Below are 14220 nucleotides of genomic sequence, written 5' to 3'. Positions count from 1 at the left end.
TCTGCTTTGGCAGCAGGATTAATTTTAGAACTGTGCCATACATTTGTGGGTAAAACAAGGCAACAGCAAACAGAAATGATCGCTAATATCAGAAAAGGAAAAGTTAGAAAGCATAGCATGTCGAGGCTATTTAAATCCCTTCTGAAGGTATTATGGGTGTGTGGTAGGAGAGCAGAGCAATGGCTGTCTGTAGTGGTGCCCCAGATTTAAAAAGTAATGGTTAATTTCTGTTCACTGCTGTTTATTTTTAAAGAGGGATGCCTAAAATAATAGGTCAGTTTTTACCAAATGGTAAAAAATAAAAAGGATTTATTGTACTTGATGTGATCGTGTGTTTAGTGACTAGTACTGAGCATCTAATGTGCGCCTGCCCTTGTTCCAGCCCCTGGGAATATCACAGAAACAAAGTGGACAAGCTCCATGCTCTCGTGGACTTCAGTTATCTGGAAAATGCTTCATGTGCAGGAGAACCTCATTTTCTGATGATGCCAGATAAATGAGTCATTACTGGATTTGGGAAGTGCAAATAGAATTTGAAGTGTTCTAATTTGTTTCCACTTGAAGTGGAAATAGGAAATCATCTGAAGACATAATTATTTTGAGTGAAATAATTTCCAGTAGGTGCAAAAGTGAAATGAGAAGTCTGAATTTAGGTCTGCTATTAAATTTAATAGTATTTGAAATAGTATCTAAACTGCTCTGTTGAGGAAGTTTGGCTGAAAAGTAGATTTTGTCATGTTAGCTATAAAAATGGAAAGGCTTTCCTTAGAGGTAGAAACTAGGTCCAGAAGTAATACTTCTCTCTCTATTTTACTGGCACAGTCACCTTAGTCAAGAAATATTATGTAACATCGACTTCTTGGAAATAAAGTAACTTAAAACACACAAGATAACACATCTTTCCCGGTGCACTTGTGGAGTTCTTATGAGTACCCCTGACTTGACTGAATGGTTATATTTCAGCAAAATTGGCTGTACAATGGGTCCTATTTTCTCAGTGATTTTCTTTATAAAGTCAGATATTTTTACATAGGAAAAAATTCCCTTAATACTGTAAAGAGTGAAAGTTGACGGTAAGGATCAAGTTGTTGGGCAAATCTGGATGGAGGACTGTTATGTTGAAGTAACTCGGCAGGTTTATGTTCTCTTGTGCGTGTGTGGAGGGGGGAGGGGTGACATGGACACAGGAGAGAAGTTTCTAGTACTTTGGAATGCTCCCTTTCTCAAATACTGCTCTTTGCTTTGACCCTTAAAGGCACTGACAGATTTCTTGCTTGTTTCTATCAAGAACTCCAGAGCTGGGGCGCCTGGGTGGCTTAGTCGGTTAAGTGTCCGACTTTCCCTTAGGTCATGATCTCGCAGTTTGTGAGTTCGAGCCCCGTGTCGGGCTCTGTGCTGACTGCCATCTCAGAGCCTGGAGCCTATTTCAGAGTCTGTATCTCCCTCTCTCTCTGACCCTCCCCTGCTCACGCTGTCTCTCTCTCTCTCTCCTAGAAATAAATAAAAATATTAAAAAAAAAAAAAAAAAGAACTCCAGAGCTGATCTCCTTGGTACAGTCGTGTTCCTTCTGTTAGGCGTCAACATTGAGTTGGTTTTCTTTCATGCAGTTGATGTATTTCATTTCCTAATTCGTGCAGACGTACAGTACTCTTGGTATTGCTTTGTTGGTATTACTGTTCCAACAGTTTTTGGAAAGGTTTTTGGTAAGATGTTTTGCCTTACTGCTTAGCTTGCTTTACAAGGATGTAGTCTGGTGGATGCTGACTCTGATACATGCTAGCCATAATTACGTACTTGGACCTGCATCTCATTGGGGTAGAGAAGGTTCACTGATACAGTTTAATGCTAGTGAGTAGTGTAGAGATGAAAGGAAAGGCTCTGATGGGCTCGTGTTGTTTGCAAACATTTCGGTGGCTGAACCGCATCGTTACTACTATAGGATCGTATTGCTAAATGATGGACTAGGAAGTGGAGCTGCCATCTACTCTGTATTTATTTTGGGTATCCTTAAACCTGTTTTTCCAGTGGTATAAAGTTATATTCTGGGCCTCCAAGCAAGAGTTTCAATGAGGGATGCTCTTAATGTTTCTGAACCTCACTGTAACAGACTTTAACTGAAGACAGTATTGGAGACCCAAGGATAATGTGTTTATTTTGGAATTACTTAAGCTTAGTAACCTTAACAAACTTAGTGAGTTTGAAAGTAACAATTACACTTTTATAAGTCCCATACAGCCCCCTTTTGTAATGACCCGAGGAAACACTTACGGTTCCACTGATTCATCTCCTGGGGACCATCAGTTTTCCATTGGTCTCTGGCCAGTCTTTTTTAGACAGTTTCTCTTCTATGCATTTAAAAAATAACATTTTTAGGCGTTTTTCTAAAAATAATACCTGTACTTTGTAGAAAATTTAAAAAGAAATTAAAAAACAATTTGAAAAGAAGCCTACCGTCCAGACATAATCGCCTTATACATTTTGAGGGATATGTATATGTGTGTGTGTATATTAATGTGTGTGTGGAGGAGGAAGATGTTTAGAACTGAATTGGAATCACCATGTACTCCTTTGTTAATTTAATAATATATAGTAAGTATCATTTAAAAAAAACCTGGTCACTTGCGCTCATAAAGTTGTGGCAAAGATCTGGTTTGGTGAAATCCCCAATTATGCTAGTTATATTCTGCCCAACTTCTTGAGAAGTTGTTAAATAACCTTTTTCCCCCTGTAAAATTTTTCTGAGAAATGTTTGTGATCTTATAATTTTATAGCTTAAGAGTAAAAGAATTAGGAATTGAACAGTATAAGCTGAGGAAGGTCAAAGCTTTTCTCAGGAGTCAAATAAAATTCTTGTAGGTTAATGTCTCAGTCAGGGAAATAGTGATGGGCAGATCCATTAATTAAGATCTTGTTTACATGTGTCTAGAATAACTTGTTTTTCAGGGAACTGTCTGATGGCATTAAGCCATTTAGTCCCACAGCTTGAATTTCTTCAGGCATGTTTGCATTTCAGGGGCTGAGGCAGAGAAGACGTTCCGTTTATTAGTGGTGTGGCCTAGTGCGTTGAACTTTTAGGTAGGACATACTTCATCACTTAGTGGCTGTGTGGCCTAGGGCAAGTTAACTTAACCTCTCTGAGCCTCTTATTTCCTTAGTTACCTGTAAAATTAGGATGGGTAATAGTTTTTATCTCATGGACCTGAGAGTTGAGATTAAGATTAAATGAGATACTGGTTGTGCCTAGCAAATAGCAAGTTTTAGTGAATGGGAAATCTGTCCTAGATCTCTTCAGGTCTGTTAACCATGTTAGTGTTGTCTAAATTGGATTAAACTTGGTTTGATACTTTCACATATCAAGAAGTAACTGTTACCTTGAACAGCAGGGTGCCTGAGTTTTTATTCTAAAAGTTTGATGACTGTCTGAAATTTGAGACATGGGTTGATTTTCGCAGAGAGATTGAGTAAGACTTAAGGTTCAGATTTTGGTTAGTATGAATGGATTTTAACATAACTGTGGATTTTAATTTAACATTTCATATATACATTCTGGTGTGCTAAAATCGTTGACATACTTGTGAATTTTGATGTCTCTTATATTTCATTGTATTGATGTTTCATGGTTTGTGGTATACAGTCTTAACAAAATAGCTTCTGCAGTAGATCTTGAATTTGAATTTTATAAAACCTTTTATTATGGGAGTTTTCAAATATACCCTAAAGTGGATTAGTTTAATGAGTCCTCAAGTGTTATCATCCAGCTCTATCAACTCAAAGCCACTCTTGTTTTCATATGTTAGTCTCCCTTCCCCATTATTTTGAATCAGATTCCAGACATTGTATTATAAAAGAGTTATGGTACATGAAATTTGTCAGCTTGGTGTCCCTACACATTTACATGTAGATACATTCTCATTCATCTCTTTTGAATTGAATCTTACTCTTTCATTTTGGACGTAGTCAGCTTTAATATCAAGTGTTGCCTACTTTAATTTCCTAATGGTGAATTTTATTTAAGGTTTTTAGAAATTTTGTGTTGATACATATTTAAAGCATAAACTTCCATTATAACCCTATTTGATAGATTTGTCTGGTGACAAGTTAACAAAGTATTTAATCCTGTCTCCACTACTGTCTCTGTTGATATTTGTGTGAGAGAGAGAGCGAGCGAGAGCGTGAGCGCCCACATGAGCAGGGGAGGGACAGAGAGGGGGACAGAGGATCTGGAGTGGGCTCTGCACTGACAGCAGCAAGCCACATGTGGGCTTGAACTCACGAACCATGAGATCAGGACATGCACTGAAGCCAGATGCTCAGCTGACAGAGCCACCCAGATAATCCTCTGTTAGATGTTTTAAGAATAATTTTAAGAATAATTTAAGTACAGATAAAGATTTAAAAAATTTTTTTGAGAACTTCTTGTAAGTCAGCTCTAATGTACCATCCAAGCTCCTTAAGCCAGTATTGTTTTGTTTACAATAAGTTGTCCTTCAGGAAGGGCAATTGCTAATACTTAATATATATATTTTCTTAAAAATATTTTTTTTGCATTGATTTATTTTTGAGAGACAGCGAGTGGATGAGGGGCAGAGGGAGAGGGAGACACAGAATCTGAAGCAGGCTCCAGGCTCTGAGCTGTCAGCAAGGAGCCCTATGCGGGGCTTGAACCCATGGACTGTGAGATCATGACCTGAGCTGAAGTCAGATGCTTAACTGACCGAGCCACCCAGGCTCCCCTACTTTTTTAAAAAAGGTTTAGAAACATGATTTTGATCAAATCAGAGCCTGGTTTTTCCTGATTTTTTGTATTTTAAAATCTTACTTTTTTTAATTTTTTTTTTTTTTATTTTAGAGAGAGTGAGCAAGTGTGGGAGGGGGCAGAGGGAGAGAGAGAGAGAATATTAAGTAATGAGGCTAGATGCAGGGCTTGATCCCACAGCCCTTGGATCCCTTGGATCATGACCTGAACCTAAATCAAGAGTTGGACGGTCATTCGACTAAGTCACCCAGGTACCCCTGATTTTTCGTATTTTAAACTGTAAGGTGTGGTGTATGAGTGGGGAGGGGGGTTGGACTAATTTGCATATGCATTTCATGCTTGGGATTTCTTAGCTAGAAAAAGGCCAGTCCTTATTTGTTAGTTTTTTCCCTCCTACAGCACGTCATAGGTTGAACATTTTACAAAGTGTATAGATATTTTCCTTCACATTTTAATGATGAGATGATAGATGTAAGGTAACTGAGCTTAAAATGAGTATTAAAAGCTGCATTTAATTTCTTATTTATATTTTTAGTGACTAAATTTATATAGTTATTTGACCAAATTAATTTTTTCCTGTGCTTAATTTTTTTTGGTATCATTTATTTCCATTTTTGCTTGGGATCTTAGCACAGTATTCAAGCCAGAAGATTTTATATGAAGCTTGAGCTAAATTAACTAAAATTGTTGGCATGAAATGGAAGCTAACAACTTAGTAGTTTTAAAATCTTTGTTAGTTTGGGAAGCAAACTATCAAAAATCTTGACTCAGCTGTACGAGGCAAGGTAATCCTCAGATACAAGGTACCAGTCATAGTAAATGTGCCTTGATGACTAATTACACACTGTTGGAATATAAGTATTATGCTGTTGCACCAAATTGGAAATTGAATATCCATGGAGTGCAGTGTATAGCTAAGTGGATTATCTTGACCAGTGAAAATGAAAATTTGTTATGTCTGTTTTTTAAAATGTGCTATATGTATTAATTTGAAATTCTGTGCTGGTAAGGTTTTTTGGAATGTCTATTTGAATCCAATGGGGTTAGACTATTTTAGGACATGCTGAATTATATTTAAGGAACTGCATGCAACTCCTCGATTTAGTTCAGTTATTATTATTGGGAGTGAGGACTTTTTGGTGGGTCTAGTTCAGTTGAAACAGCTGATATCCATCTTCTGTAATGACAGTGGGTGAAACAGATTCTCTGTCCTGATTGTCCAGTAGAATCATTTGGGGGCTTTAAAAATACCAAGGTCTGAGACCATTTAAATAAGGGTCTCTGGGTTTAGGGCACTGGCACTGGTGGATTTTTAAAGTTCTACAGGTAATTCTAAAGTTTAGCTGGGATTGAAAACCATTGGCTTGAGAAGATGTGTTTCAGTATGTGTCTCTTCAAGAAGGAACAGCTATTTTTCCTTGTTTTATTTCCAGCAAGGATTCCAAGTCATTTTTAAAATTAAAATTGGAATTTTAAAGAAGGTTTTAAAGCCTCATCATTAGTTCCTTGTTCCATTAGAAAGGAGAGCAAAATGTTAAACTCTTAGTGCATATGAAATAATTGTAATTAGAGCTCACATTTGTTAACTGCTTACTCTGTGCCAGTCACTGGGTGGCTAAGGTCTTTTACCGTAAAAGTACGTTATCTTATTTAAGCTTCATAATAACTTAGCAGTGACTGCCATTTTACTGATGGAGAAATGGAGGCAGGTTAAATAACTTGCATCAACTGCAGAACAGTTGGGTGCGGCTGTGCTGCGAGGGAAGAGACTCACACCCCTACTAACCTGTGCTGCCTCGACTTCACACAGTGTTTCCTTTGAAGACATACACTGCCATGGGACTCCTTTTGATTTGTTATCTCTTAGAGGAAGGTGGCTTCTTTATAGAGGACATTGTTTATTCTTGGATTAGTCTTCAAATGAACTGCAGAGGAATAAAAGCTTATTAACTTTTATAAAATCCTGAAGATATAAATGTTTTTTAAAAAGCTGTATTTTAATTTTAGATCCATCTCACATTTTAAGGCAAGGCATGTACATGCAGCATGTTTCTTATTCCCCACCCCACAGGTTTATTTTTATTTGACTTTGACTTTTAATAAACTAAGCTGGAGATGGATAGGTATGAAGTGTTACTTTTGCAGTAAAAGTAACTTAAATGTTAATAACCTTAGTGACTGGGGCACCTTCCTGATAACATAAATGGTCAATTTATGCATATTTTCTATTGTATACATATTATGCACTGTATTCCTACAGTAAAGTAAGCTAGAGAAAAGAACATGTTATTAAAATTATAAGAGAAAATACATTTATGGTACTGTAGAAAATCCATGTAAGAGGACCCGGGCGGTTAAAACGTGTGTTGTTCAAGGCTCAACTGTACTTTGTGTTTTGAGGAGTCTTTTGGTTTTGTTTTGTTATTTATTTATTATCTACTTACTTATTTTGAGGGAGAAAGGGAGGGAGGGGCAAAGAGAGAGAGAGAGAGAGTCCCAGGCAGGCTCTGCACTGTCAGCGAGACGATTGATGAGGGGGCTCGAACTCATGGAACCATGAGATCATGACCTGAGGCGAAACCAAGAGTTGGATGCTTACCCAACTGAGCCACCCAGGCACCCCTAGGAACATTTTCATTTTTTGGTGTTCTTATATATTCTAACCATAAAGCATTGCAAAATTTTTAAATCGGATGTTAGGCATTGAAGTGGATGTTTCAGAGTTATTTTGGAAAACTGTATGTTTGTTTTGGTGACTAGATTTCTAAATACTTTAATAAAACATCGTATGTACAGTTTTTCCTATCATTGATTTTGCATTTGACATTTATCCATGGTACCATTTCTGTTTATCTTTATCCCTATTTATCCCACATTTGGTATCTTAGAAAAAAAAGTATTGGGGCTCCTGGGTGGCTCAGTTGGTTGAGTGTCCGACTTCGGCTCAGGTCATGATCTCACAGTTGGTGGGTTCAAGCCCCGTGTCGAGCTCTTTGCTGATGGCTAGTTCAGAGCCTGGAGCCTTTTTCAGATTCTGTGTCTCCCTCTCTCTCTGACCCTCCCCTGCTCACGCTGTCTCTCTCTCTCTCCCCCAGAAATAAAAAAAAAAAAAAAGTATTTACATTGTCACATGGTCTTCCTTGTTTATAGTTACATTGTTGTGAATTATGGATTATCATTTAGGTGTACAGTTATCTTGAAACTACTTAGTTTTGGAGTCACTTGATGAAATCCCCTTGAGGGAGAGTGGGAGAGAGTGGATAGAGGCCAAGTAAGGGGAAGGAGGGAGCGAGGGAGGAAAGGAAGATAGACGGATAAGAAACTAACACAATTTAATACTTACTCTTAAGGCTTTGAGCACACAGTTGTGTTGTATGTGCATTTGCGTATCACTTTAAAATATGAAATGGTTCTATATGGGACGTAGAATATATACCTAGTGTAGGTGTCACGTGAATGGGATTCTGCATTACACACCTTTTCCCTTCTCATCCGTCTCTCTTTGGACTCTCTCTCTCTCTCTCTCTCTCAACTGGGGCCTTCTGTGTCCTGCATCAGCTCTAGAATTTTGTTGATATCTTGCTTTTGCTAGTTGTCCCTTCTGTTCTTTCATGAGTTTATATATTTTGAATTCTTTCCCCCTAATTTTAGAATGAGCTGAGGAGGCAGCCCATCAGTGCCCAGTATACATATTTAATAAGAAAACTACCAGCTCTCAGTTTTATGGTGTCTTTTCACGTTACAAAAACTAAAGATTTTTTTTGTTGCCAAATGTGAAATTGTTTTTCCCTTATGGGTTTTATGCCAAGTTTAGAATTATAACATTATAAAAATAACCAGTAGTTTTATAGTTTGAGGGGGTTACAGTTTGATTACAACTATGGTGCATTAATTGGACATTATTCAGTTATTAATAATATACTGGATGTATAATATAGAAGTGCATTTTCTCTACTTTTATTGAGAAATAATTGACATTCATCATAATATCAGCTTAAGACTTCAGGATGATGGTTTGACTTACATATACTGTGAAACGATTATCACAGTAGACTCAGTTAACATCTCTCATCTCATGTAGATAAAATATAAAGAAAAGGAAGAAAAAAGAGAAGGGAAGAAAAATGTTTTCTCTTGTGATCTTCAGATTTACTCTTGTAACAACTTCCCTGTATATCATACAGGGGTGTTAGCTGTGGCCATCGTGTTAGATCACAGTGCATTTTGGGGATGAAGATGGTGAAGCTGGGTCTCTGCCAGTCCCCAAATTAGTGTAGATTAATGATAGCAGAAGTTATTTTCAGAAGTACAGATTAGTTTTTCTTACACTCTGAAATTCAAACCTGCTTTGAAATTGAATTATGGCTGAGGTTATTATAAATAGATTATTTGGGGAATGGCTGGGTGGCTTAGTCGGCTAAGTGGCCGACTTCAGCTCAGGTCATGATCTCACAGTTCGTGGGTTCAAGCCCCACATCTGGCTCTGTGATGACAGCTTAGAGCCTGGAGCCTGCTTCGGATTCTGTGTCTTCCTCTCTCTCCCTGACCCTCCCCCGCTCACATTTTGTCACTCTCTCAAAAATAAACAAACATTAAAAATTTTTTTAAAGATTATTTGGGAATGAACTGTACAATCCTTCTAGTGCAAGACAAATCCTTCTTAGGCCAAATTTTGTGTTATGGTAGCTAACGTATGAGGAATTCTAATGTACCTTGGCTTTGAGGAGGTAGAGGAGCCAATAATGCCTTTATTTGTTATTTAGCCTGCTTTTCTCATGTCTGCTGATGTGATCTTCCCCTTCCCTCTCCCTGCCCCCTCCTCCCCCCCCCCAGATAAACAGGGGTCACATGACCACCGAAGCCAAGAGAGCTGCAAAGATGGAAAAGAAGATGAAAATTTTGCTTGGGGGTTACCAGTCTCGTGCTATGGGGCTCATGAAACAGTTGAATGACTTATGGGACCAAATTGAGCAGGCTTACTTGGAGTTACGCACTTTTGAAGAACTTAAGAAGCATGAGGATTCTGCTATTCCCCGGAGGCTAGAGGTAACATCATTACTTTGCAGCATTGCTTGAGAAGAGAACTGCAAAAAATTACCAGGGGTTTCCTGTTTTTTCTTTTTCCTGTGCAGATTTATTTCTGAAGCTGATACTGTCTGGCTTTTTTTCAGTGAGAGCCTGGAATTTTTTGACTTTCTTACCTAGAATTGTCTGTGTATAGATGGATAGACCAGGCCAGTGGTGGATACAGTGGCTTTTCTTTTACTGATTTTCTGGTTTGTATATAGATACACTGTGAAATAGAATAAGTAACCATTATGATTTGTCCCCCTGAAACTTAATTGCATCTCATTCTTACAGCTCTTTGAGGTACATACAGCCATTGTCTCTTTTGTAATTTAGGACACTGGGAATATAGCTGGTCATTGCATGAAATTGCTGTGGCCAGATTTGGCTTAACTTGATTTTTGAAGTGTGCGTGATAGTCCCTGCCTAGATACGGGGCTTGTTGAGGTGCATTTGTGGGTACTGATAGAGCAGCAGCGGCTTGTGTAGTTGAGATAGCAGAGATTCCCCAACACGATGGCAGTCATATGACCAAAGAACGGTTGCTGTACTGGCTTTATAGCATAAGTAGTTGTTCTTTCTTGTTTCCCTGGGGAATACTTCTCTCTTAAGAATCATGACTGAATTTTGCTGTTCATAAGATGATAAAGTACCATAAGGTATTGTTCATTTTCAGTGTGTGCTTACATGTGAAATAATTATTTAATATTTTTATCTCTTCAAGTGTCTAAAAGAAGATGTTCAGCGACAACAGGAAAGAGAGAAAGAACTTCAGCATAGATATGCCGATCTGCTGCTGGAGAAAGAGGGTTTAAAGTCCAAATTCTGAAGCATAGTTTATATTCTGTCACAGGATGAATTAATTGCTGGTTTTCATACTCTGGAAGGCTGAAACTGATGATTATCTTCATTGACAAATTTGCCCACAATCTGTGGTTTTTGAGTTGTTTACTTTAAATGATATCGATCTTACACAGTCTGCGTATAAAGACTTTAACTCCACAAGACGTTTTAGGGTTTAAATTATTAAGACGATCATTCTTTTAGCAGTGTCATATTCGCAAAAATTTTTTAGTTTTGGCCTTTAATTTTAAAAGCCTGATTTTAAAGTGCTGCCTGTGAGTAAACTCTTGAATAAAAACAAAATATAAAAAATTGAGAGTGTAGCCTTTTGTTTGAAGTAATTAGATACTTAGAGTGCCCACAAACCAGCAAGTATGTAGTCTGTGTCATATTTAATGAGTGACTCTGGGGTAATCAGGATGGTGATCCAGTATCTTAATTCTTAAGAGGCAGTCCTTTTGTGGCCTCGTTAGGTTCAGCACAGAGTGCTTATTTCTCTGTACACTGATAGGGTGGATTAACATTTTAATACCTCAGGTTGTCTCCCCCCCCCCCCCCAGTATAACTTTAAGAAGGTCTCTTCTTTGCCCAGCTACTCAGTTAGTTTATGGATTAGGACTCAGAAGAGTTAGTTTTTATTGGCCTGTTACACTCTCTTAAATGTCTTTTTGACAGAGGCATGTTGAAGATTAATTTCAGTCAGGCTATCACACTTTATTAAAGCTTTGTGTTTATCTTAACAAGTTAATTCTACACAAGCGTAGAATTTGGGTAATTGTTAGAAGTGGGAAGACTGGACTTTGTAATTCACATGAAATCATTTGGGGTAGTTACTAGCTGGCTACAAGTTCAGTATAGACCAACAGTTTGTTGGACTTACCAGGAATATTTCCCAATGTTAATCCTGGAGATTACAAGGAGGGAAGGAGGGATTTATTCGTTTATTAGCTAATTTATTAACCACCCAGTATCAGAGTCGTGAAGATAGAACAGTGAGTAAAGTAGGCATGACTCCTGGTTTGTGGAGCTTACAGTCTGTTGGGAATGATGGGTGATTGAAATTCAGATGTTTATTGAGTGACTCTTCTTAAGCGCCAGCTACTTACTGAAGTGCGGGAGATAAGACAGATTTCTTGCTCTCATGGAGGTGACATTAGTGGGAGGAGATACTCAACATACAGGGAAAAGTGTCAGATCATGCACTTTGATTTTATGGAGGGAATTAAAAATAGGGTGATGGGAAACAGTGACTGGGTGGTGACTTTAGGTAGGATGTACAGAAGAGCTCTTTGAGGAGGTAACATTTAAGATAGGATGTGGAGAAGACCAATGCTGCAGAGCCCCATTGGGGTGTTTGAGGAGGGGAGAGGAAGGCCATGTGCTGGGTGTCAAGAACAGCATTTGAGTAAAGTCTGGTGGGTGTGTAAGGGCATATGTAGAAGGCCTTGGTAAGAAATTTGGTTTTTATTCTATCATGGGAAGCTATGAGAACATTCTGAGCAAAGGCATTACATGATCAGATTTGCTTTAGAAACCTCCTGTGGTCATACCGCTTAACGTTTCCCCAGGCTGACGGCTGGGGAAGCCACCTAGTTGAGCATGAAAGTAATGGGAAGTGAACAGTAATACAGACTCAAACCAGGTTAGAGGCAGTCCTGGTGCGGGCAGGTGTGGGCACACGGGCAGTAATCGGTCTGTGGTCTCCTCAGACTCTCTATTTTTCTAGCTACCTAGTCACTTAATTCTAGCACTTTTTTCAGTAATTTTACATGGGTTTTCTAGGAAACACGTTATCTTTTTTTTTTTTTAATGTTTTATTTATTTCTGAGAGAGAGACAGCGTGAGCAGGGGAGGGTCAGAGAGAGAGGGAGACACAGAATCTGAAATAGGCTCCAGGCTCTGAGCTGGCTGTCAGCACAGAGCTCGATGTGGGGCTCGACCCCACGAATTGTGAGATCATGGCCCTGAGCCGAAGTCGGATGCTTAACCAACTGAGCCACCCAGGCGCCCCTAGGAAACACTTTATCATCTGTGAATCACAGTAACGTTTCTTCTGGTTGTTTCCTTTCTGTTGCATGTTTTGTTGGCACAAATGTTTAGAACAGTTTTAAATGACGATGATGGCAGACGTTCTTGTTTTGTTTCTGATTTTCATAGGAACGTCTATAATATTTTACTTTGAGGTTGGCTGTTTTGAGCTCTTCTTTATCTGGAACGGAAATACCCGTCTATTTTTAGTTTTTAGAAACTCTGAATTAGGATCGGCTCTGGAATTTAGTCACATATACTTTCTGGGTATCTCGTAAGATGGTTGTGTAGGTTTTTTCCATTTAATTTGTTGATGACACAGCAATCGATTTTTCCAACATGAAACATTTCTTTGAACTCTTGGAATCCGGTAGATTAATTTAAACATTTTTTTAAATAATTTTTTTAATGTTTATTTATTTTTGAGACAGAAACAGAGCCTGAGTTGGGGAGGCACAGAGAGAGAGAGGGGGACACAGAATCTGAAGCAGGCTTGGTTGAGGTTTTGGGGCCTAGCATTTTAAAAAAGCGTGCTGTGGATATTTTAAATGAAGGTTTATTCAGTTTGTGTGAGACAGAGGTGAACATGTATTCAAGCACTTTATATGATTCAAATTTTATTTTCTTATTTTTGGGTGTAAACTACTATAGACTAATAGTGTTGTCTGAAAGGCTTCTAGATAGTTCGTTCTCTCAATTTTATCTTGTTTGGTGCTTTTGCTTTGTATATTTTGATACAGTTGCTCAGTATGTAAATACTTGTGTTTGTTGGGGATCATTAATAAGAAGACATAGTCATCTATCAGGTTACTCTTTTTGTCCTTTATACTTTACTTCTTTGAGATCTGAATATTCTTTTTTTGTTTATATTTGCCTGATAAGTTTATCTTTTTTTTTTACTTTTATATAATTTTTTGTTGTCTCTAAACAGCATGTCTTGGATTTTATATTTCAGCCCATTTGGAAAGTTTTTGCAATTTAATAGGGGAGACTAATCCATTTGCTTTTATGTTAATTACTGACTTTGGTCTTTGTGATCATGTTTTATGCTTTCTCACTGATTCCTCTCATTTCCTAAATGGGCTATAATGCCCTGGGCTTTAATTTTCTTAGTGATTTAGGAAATAGGCATTCTCTTTTAAGTTTTACAGATGGATGATGGTATCATTTAGGGTTTAGGATCCATTCAGGGGAAAGAAACCATACTAGTAATTTGAACGGGGAAATTTAATATGAAGAATTATTAGCTGGTAACACGAGATTAACCACTAGGAGTGGTGAAGGCAACCTTGAAGAATGTAGGACTAGCAGATGTAGAGAGGAGCTACTACTTGTAGACAGAGTACGTTAAGCAGGGAACATTCTTTTTTATGGCTGAATAATATTCTGTGTGTGTGTGTGTGTGTGTGTGTGTGTGTGTGTGTGTGTGTGTGTGACATTTTTGTTACCTGTTCACCCATTGGTAGATACCTGTGTTGGCTCCACATCTTGGCTATTGTAAATGGTGCAGTGAACACGGGGGGGG

At 38.1% G+C, this 14220-nt stretch overlaps 1 protein-coding gene across 1 annotated transcript in view; it reads left to right on the top strand.

Annotated features, from left to right (window-relative positions):
- The window catches only part of CDC5L (cell division cycle 5 like), a 49590-nt gene extending 38607 nt beyond the window's left edge, over nucleotides 1-10983 (top strand). The window contains exons 15-16 of the mRNA XM_039231196.1: nucleotides 9591-9803; nucleotides 10549-10983. Of these exons, the coding sequence (XP_039087127.1) occupies nucleotides 9591-9803; nucleotides 10549-10653 (318 nt within the window). The 3' untranslated portion in view covers nucleotides 10654-10983. The remainder of the gene's footprint in view (nucleotides 1-9590; nucleotides 9804-10548) is intronic.
- Nucleotides 10984-14220: the final 3237 nt, after the last annotated feature.

The sequence above is a fragment of the Hyaena hyaena genome, unplaced genomic scaffold (genome assembly GCF_003009895.1).
Source record: "Hyaena hyaena isolate Hyena2069 unplaced genomic scaffold, ASM300989v1 scaffold_55, whole genome shotgun sequence".
In the NCBI taxonomy this organism is placed as follows: domain Eukaryota; kingdom Metazoa; phylum Chordata; class Mammalia; order Carnivora; family Hyaenidae; genus Hyaena; species Hyaena hyaena.
Note: the sequence above shows the minus strand (reverse complement) of the source record. Positions and strands in the feature narration are given on the sequence as shown.